The sequence below is a fragment of the Amborella trichopoda genome, chromosome 8 (genome assembly GCF_054954075.1).
Source record: "Amborella trichopoda isolate Santa Cruz 75 chromosome 8, AtrichopodaSantaCruz75HAP2 v2.0, whole genome shotgun sequence".
In the NCBI taxonomy this organism is placed as follows: domain Eukaryota; kingdom Viridiplantae; phylum Streptophyta; class Magnoliopsida; order Amborellales; family Amborellaceae; genus Amborella; species Amborella trichopoda.
The window spans coordinates 5,389,705-5,397,347 of record NC_142343.1 but is presented as its reverse complement, the minus strand read 5'-3'; the positions used below and the strand labels follow the sequence as shown (position 1 = coordinate 5,397,347).

The window sequence follows — 7,643 nt, the reverse complement described above, 5'->3', positions numbered from 1 at the left end:
ACTAAGATTTGAATCAACATGGAATCTATCATCAATAATCATTTCTATGTACTACTCAAAATGACGTCATCGAACGGAAGCACTACCATATTGTTGAAAGCAATCTTTCAATGATGTACGCTAGTGATCTACCACAGTTTTTTTGGCCAGAGGGCTTTTCCACCATTGTGCACCTCATTAATAGACTACTCTGCTATTCATTAGTTTTCATATCTCCATGTAGACACCCGGATCCCGATCTAGGAAACTCCAAAACGAATCCTCCATATTCATATCATTCATTTGGTGGACATTGAGTTCTAGACTTTTAAGAACTCCAAATCATTTTTTTTCTTTTTCAAAATTATTTATATACTAATGATAAAATCATCTACAAAATTTCAGATAAGAAAAAAAAATCCCAAAAAAGCCTAGATCTAATTATCCATTAAAATGAAGTGCCTGTGTTCTTTGCTTTAAAAATAAATAAATAATAAAATCACTTTTTAAAGTGATTTTTCCAAATTTTATTTTTTCGAGATTTTTCATCTGAATGAAAATAGTGTATGTTACAACCGGGGTCAAACAAATGCCCTTAACATGATTTTTGAATATTTGTATTATCATATTACTACAAAACCATTGCGTGAAAGCACTCAACATATGTGTGCGGGGCACTTAGCTGAATACAAATTTGTTAATCAAAATTGACAATGAACTGGAGACATCATCCCCAACGATCACCTCAATACAAATCACAAACATTATTAACACATGCACATACATAAAATAGTGGACCTAATTTCATGTGCTAAGGAGAGAGAGATATTCTGTCCTATCGATACCAACCATTTACAGTCATTCCACCATCAACACAAATGACTTGCCCTGTGATATATGATGCAGATGGCATGCAAAGGAATGCAACCACTGATGAGACTTCCTCTGGCTCCCCTAAGCGGCCGAGAGGGGTTCGCGCGACTACACTTTCTGTATTCTTCTCTGCTTCAAAATACTGCAGGAAGAAGGAATTAAGATTAATATTGGGTGGAGGAAGGGGAAAGGAGTTCAGATCCGAATGTAGTTTCACCAGCACACTTCTTCCACTGTACTACCACCACTACCAATGGTTACTAACTTCACCGTCATAGAAAACGCCATTGTTAAAAGGCCATGATCAAAGTGACAAATTCTTTGAGTAACTTCTTACGAGAAAATCTCATAGAAGATATCAAGATTTTTCATCTTTTGATAACATCTTTAAAAACAGGTTGCGGTTTGCATAGAGTTACAACTTTAACAATCAAATTAAGGCACGCTTCCAAATTTTAATATAAATCTAATTTTGGTGTAAAAAATTCTTAAGATAGCTTGAGAATCTATTTTTGTCTCTAATTATAAAATTTGAAACTCCAAAAATGGTTCAAATCAAGTAGATCTATGAACAAACAAGAATCTTGAAAATGGGTGGTCCAGATAATGTGTTGCAAGCTACACTATTTTTGGGACTCGAAATCTTTTTTTCTTTTCATACTCATTCATCTCGATGTTGAAAGGGTTTTCCAGCATCAAAACAACTTTTATGATGGATTTTTGAGGTGCACCTTTAAACTACATTTTAAGGTTGCAACCTTATATAAATTTTTTCCTTAAAAATATGGAGAACTGAAATAATACAATTTTTTATTGGAACAATATTTAAGGAGTTTCCAAATACTCGCGCATGAACGCACAAGCTAATTGAATGTGCGTTACACAAATATCTAATGAAAATTTTATCATTTAAATTATAATCCAAACATAGAGGGAAACATATAGGGAAAATCAAGAAATACGTCATCACAAAAGTTTAGAAAATATTGAAAAGCAAATTTACTAAAAAGGGGCACAATTATCAATAAGACAGGATTGCATAAAATGGTTTTGGACAAAGAACCAGAATGAGAATATACCAAAATTCTATCTTATGACTAAAACCTTGCAATTGCCCAAACTTCACTATAACTTGTACTCATCAAACAAAATATCAGTCACCTATATATTGACCACTCTAAAGCAGAATATAAATTATTCATGCAATGAGGGTTTAGTGTACGGACAACTGTTGGCCCTTGGGCTGATCGAATTCAAATAAGAACTTACTTTTTTTGCAAGAGGTGTCATTATGACCCAAGGTGCCACGCAATTGGTCCGAATATTGTCACTTGCCCACTCACATGCCAAATTTTTGGTTAACTGATTCATAGCAGCTAAGAAAGGCATCCAAATGAGGGAGAATGGGTATGATAAAGTATGGCATGTAAGAGTACTGAACTTTGAAGCAATGAGAAAGAAAATATCAGATTTACTGTTACCTTTAGTTGCTCCATATATGGTACAAGAATTTACAGCAACAATGCTAGCCACAGAGGACATGAATACAATACTTCCTGCTTCTGATGCTTTGAGAAGAGGATGTGCAAGTTGACACATATGATAAGCAGATTCAAAGTTGGTTGCCATTGTAAAGGAGAAGTCATCAGCTGTATATTCCACAGTAGGCTTTAGTCTGTTCGTTCCTACATTATTCACCTAAGCCCATCAAGCCGAACAGGCCCAACTCTTTGAATTAGAATGGTAAAACCAATAAACTAACCCCTGAACCATAAGCCAATTTATTATTCAATTATAAGCATTATGGAAAGAAAAACAACAAATTCTACATAAAACAGGAGCCCAGAGGCACCAAAGTACATGTATGCTTCGATCTCTTAGTTGCTATGCAATTGTTGGCGTATAAAAAAGGGAACCAAAAAAAGTAGGAAATTTGAAGCATCAACGATTCCGAACAAAAGATAACACTCCAAACAAGAAGAAAGAATCAGTCTATTGAGCTGATAACTGGAAAAGTTGAGTTTCAGATATGTATATGCATGTTTTCGCATGACATGCTTTTCATATAAAGTTGCCAAATTCTCAACATGGATGAAACCAAAATTTTACTTCCTTGCCGTGGTCGACTGAGTCTATTCAAAATAAATTAAGGTGTTTACTATGTATACCATGAATCCGTGGATGGTATTCCATATGGACATCAGTCATCTGTTCCCAATGATGAATGCTGGGGGTTATTCTAGTTGGTCCATGGGATAATATCCGAGATATAAGGGATTTGCACCATTTGTCATCCAGAATGGAAGGTGAATGACACTTTGGAATACCATATACCATACTCCATATGGTTTGCTGTCCTTATTTACTATGAAGAAGAATGAAAGGAAGTGTAGGATGACAAGAACACCACTGCCTCCTTCTCAAAATGCAAGTGAGAACATCTTGTTCAGTAAATGATTCAAACCTTGAAATTTATCGCCCATGTAAACCAAGATTGGCAACCCAAAAAAATAATAATTAACCAGAGGCAAGGTACATGAATATTTGAATATTATTAAATGCAAACCATGTAAAAAAAGAAAGGCCCTCTAAGTTCCTAAGGAAACATATCAATCACCAGATATATTATTGCAGAAAATAAAGGAAACTTTATACAGATAAACCATCTCAACATACAGGGTCCTGATGAAAAAACAAGCTCAGAATAAGGGAAGAACCTCTGTCTACACAGGCAACAAAAAATTAGTCATAGTCAGTTCAAGGACAAGCATATATTCAATTTTAAGGGAAGATTGGCAAAAGTTCTATCAAGAATACTGTTCATTTTTCATATTGAGTGATATATTTGTAAGGAAAAGGTTAAAATGGACCATTTTTTCACTTTCAAAGATATAAAGAAATATTCAAGTTATTGATCTATCCATTTCGAAATTATTCCATAATTAGTGAAGCAAAAGGAAATGCATTTACAATTTCAAGAAAAAAAAAAAAACTCACAGAATTTACGAATAGGATAAAATTTGGGGTAAAAGATAAGACACGTACAAGAATATTGAGCTTTCCTTTAAAATATGAAGATACAGCTTCAATCAGTTTCTGCCTTTCCATACGGGATGATAAATCACAAACCGAACCATGCACATTCAATCCCATTCCCTTCCACTCATCCAAGCACTTGTCAAGATCAACTTCATTACGACAACAAGTGTACACTGATGCTCCAAGTCCAGCTAATTCTTCTACAATCGCACATCTGCAAAAAGAGTGAAGTAGGTAATGCACAATGCATTAAATTACGAGAGCTTGATTTTCTGCTACAAGTAAAGGAGGAAAGTTAGCCATACCATTGAAGCAGAATATAGCATATCAACATTGGATTTATTAATACAGCAAGTACCAACTACCTTAGTTGTCTTAAGAGCATCAAAATAATAAGGTATAGAATTAGATTTGGATGCACTCAAAGATAGTTTTCAAAGTAGTTTTGTCAAGGAGAAATAATGCTGAACTGATAAAAAAGAAACAGGATAAAATGGTTGAAGTATTTCCTAGGAAACTTTGCATACATCAATGTATGGCAGTAACAGGTTACTTGAGAATCAAATGGGGATCCTGTGTAATCCCGAATGTTGAATTCCACGAATCTATTTAATTATCAAGTTAGAGAAAGTCCTACTACCAACTATTTCACTTGGGGCAACCTCAGTACCTCACAAAACAAACAATACAAGTTAGCAGGAGTGTAGCTATCCATTAGCTTGTGAAACAACAACAGCCCAAGTATCAAGTTGTAATGAAGAACTAACAAACTTTTCCAATTTTCTTGTGGGTAGTGAGTTTCCTTATCTCTTATCAGTGAGCAAGAATGCCTCAAATTTCACTCAAACCTAAAGTGGAACAGTGCGGACAAAACTCCCTATGGATTAAGATTTCTAAAATGGTAATGGCAGGTTTTAAAATTTTTAAAAATTGCAAAAGTTACATATACCAAATTTTCTTACTACATACTGGTACATAAATATCTGAAAAGAGTAAGACAAAAAGGAGTCAACAAGTATATCGTCAAATAAATAATAAATAGAAATAGGCTGACCATTAGTACCTCATCTAAATTTTAACTATTCTACCAAGGTATTTGTTATACCATCCTGATATGGTTTCAGTTGTCCCGTTACGTTCTCCAAACCCTGTAAACTCCTAAATGAGTAAAAAATCCATTTTCTATCATAAGGTTAGATTTAGGAAATAATAGGAAATCACGTGCATGCACACACACACATGTGCACTCACACGCACACATGCACACATGCACACACGCACACACATGGGCTTCCACACACACACACACACACACACAACAAAAACAAACAAAAGTCCATTTTCTGTTATAAGGTTAGATTTAGAAAATAACAGGAAATCAAACACACATGCGTGAACACTTGCACACACACACACGTGTGTGCGCACGCTCACATAAAGGAAGCAGTTTTCTAATCTCAATAACACTTTCTTGGATGACTGCATCAAGAATTTAGGAACACCAGGCTAAAATAAAGAAGAAAAAAAAAATGACAGAAATAAAGTTGGATGCAATAAGATAAACCAATATACACATACATGTCAAATAAATCCTGAAGGAATTTGTCTGCCTTATCTAGCTCCTATGATATACCAAATTGTTTACCTGAATTTGCTATCATACTTAATGGTTTTCTATCTTGGCCCAGGACCCCATATATAAAGTATCCCAGATACAGTTTTTCTTAACCCCTCATGAAGCCATATGACTCCAAGCGAAAGACCCTACAAAATTGGAAAATGGTTTGTGCTCATTTAGCAATTTAAAGAAACTTCAAAATGTGATGCAATGACAAAGAACCATATCATGTAAGAACAGCACCTAGACATACTAGATTAATGTTTTCCTGGTTCCGTCAATCTCTTAATCACCTAGATTAGGAAGGTAACAACCCCACTCACAAAAAAATATAGTATAAAGAAAAGAGCGGGTAAGAAGAAAAAATCATATATTGCTTATCAGTGCATATCACTTTATAGATAAAAGAAAATTTAAATGAAGCCCATTAACTAGCATACAGTAAAAACAGAGCCACTCATAAGAAGCATATAACTAACATATAACTTACATTCACTAAATGAGGAGCCACTTTATAACAAATTCTTCAGGTTTGAGTGAAATATATTTAACCAGTAGTGAGGTTATAATTTCTCACACAGTATATAGATAGAGAATCTACAAAGTCAAACAAATATTTACAAGCAGTGTGCCGGGAATCAGCCGAGTCAACTCAGACACAGCCAAGTTACAGGGTGAGGCCGAGTACCCAGGATTTGTGTGTACAACTCGGGGCATTTAAAAATTTTCGAATAAATAAAAATATGTTATACGAATTTTTTCTTACAAGATTTGGATGTATTTGGCAAAGATTGGTGAGTTTTTTTTGCCATAATTAATATTTTATATTTTCTTTTTTTGGATTTTTTAAAATGTCCCAAATTGTAAATTGGGTTTTTTAAATCTATTTTTTCTCTACTTTTTTAAGCTTGATTTAACTTTAAAGTTGTTTCAGGTTTGAATTTACTTTTAATACATGTTTTTAATCTTTCAATTTTTGTAATTTTTTTAAAATTCTTTTAGGACCTTTTGGCCTTGTGCTGGACTCGGTTGAGTCCTGAGCAGAATCCTGAGTCCTGAGGACTCGGCAGAGAAATTGCTTCAGCCAGGGGCGAGTCCCGACACACTCATCATACTAAATGAGTCAAAAGACCGAAAGAGGTTACTAGCAGTTCACTAAATCAGATTAACAATGAATAAAATCACATGAAAAAGTGGAATTTCAGTATCTTATAAGCAATACTCGCAATATTCAAAGCAAGAAACCAGGTGACAAATTCCTGAATTAACATTCACAAAAAGAAAAGGTGACAATTTATTCAATAGAAAAAACACTTTGCCAGAACAGTTACTATTTACTAATAATAGGGAACAAGGGGATGATTAATTAGATAGAAAATCTCTCTCTCTCTCTCTCTCTCTCTCTCTCTCTCTCTCTCTCTCTCTCTCTCTCTCTCTCTCTCTCTCTCTCTCTCTTTCTCTCTCTCTCTCTCTCTCTAAAAATCATAAATGTACTGCAGAACAGGGTTCCACAATCTATGCCAAAGGAAAATCAATGCGTGGAGCAAAGAACATATAAAATTTGATTTGCAGAATACATTGATAATGGATGAAAAGAAACAAACTTCATCTTCAGTATCAGAGTTCGGATTGTAAAACATATCCACTGACTGTAAAACATGATAATTTACTACTGGCTTGAATTCAAAAGATCCTAGAGAGAGAGACCCAATTCCTTTGGTGCCACCAGTGACGAGAGCAGTCATTCCATTGAGAGACCATCTCTCTCCTCCTCTTTTTATCCCGCAGCTGCTGCGGCTGCCCTCTGCTTCCTCACCCATTTCTCTTGCTTTCGATCAGGAAAAGACCCTGCACAGAGAGATGCATATACAGTGTCCTCCTTCCTGCCTCACACTTTGGTGCACAGCGCTGAATTTCGATTCTCGAGGACTTGGGACTTCTTCTTTCTGTTTCTTTTTTTTTTCTGTTTCTTTTTCTTTTTTTTTCTGTTTCTTTTTTTTTTTTAATTTAATATAAATAATTTGATATTTACATATAAAATATGAGTAATGATCTACGAGACCCTCCACCACCACACACCCATGAGTTGATCTTTTGGAGTTTTACGGAAGGTATGGATTATTACTCATAAACT

The 7,643-nt window shown here is 34.7% G+C and overlaps 1 protein-coding gene across 14 annotated transcripts; it reads right to left on the bottom strand.

The window, feature by feature from the left end:
• Window positions 1-569: 569 nt before the first annotated feature.
• LOC18436274 (tropinone reductase homolog At5g06060) lies at window positions 570-7,419 on the bottom strand. 14 transcript variants are annotated; one of them, XM_088873473.1, is made up of 7 exons: window positions 7,217-7,419; window positions 5,537-5,655; window positions 4,955-5,039; window positions 3,898-4,105; window positions 2,334-2,550; window positions 2,122-2,228; window positions 570-994 (listed from the first exon to the last, which is right to left on the bottom strand). In XM_088873473.1, the coding sequence occupies exons 3-7, from the start codon at window positions 4,957-4,959 to the stop codon at window positions 815-817; spliced, it is 717 nt and encodes a 238-aa protein (XP_088729599.1). In that variant the 5' UTR covers window positions 4,960-5,039; window positions 5,537-5,655; window positions 7,217-7,419; the 3' UTR covers window positions 570-814. The 14 variants fall into 14 exon arrangements, 9 of the variants coding, with proteins under 9 accessions (XP_088729599.1, XP_088729605.1, XP_088729600.1 ...); XM_088873479.1 differs by having other exon boundaries at window positions 2,334-2,501; XM_088873474.1 differs by lacking the exon at window positions 4,955-5,039.
• Window positions 7,420-7,643: the final 224 nt, after the last annotated feature.

What these genes read in the sequence shown, in the direction of transcription:
- LOC18436274 (XM_006846296.4), bottom strand. Translation starts at nt 7,329, where the DNA reads ATGGGTGAGGAAGCAGAGGGCAGCCGCAGCAGCTGCGGGATAAAAAGA. An exon ending in GGTGGCACCAAAGGAATTGG is followed by an intron (nt 4,106 to 7,216) that starts GTCTCTCTCTCT and finishes CTCTTTTTGCAG; the next exon opens with ATGTGCGATTGTAGAAGAAT. An exon ending in TGACACCTCTTGCAAAAAAA is followed by an intron (nt 995 to 2,121) that starts GTAAGTTCTTAT and finishes TTCTTCCTGCAG; the next exon opens with TATTTTGAAGCAGAGAAGAA.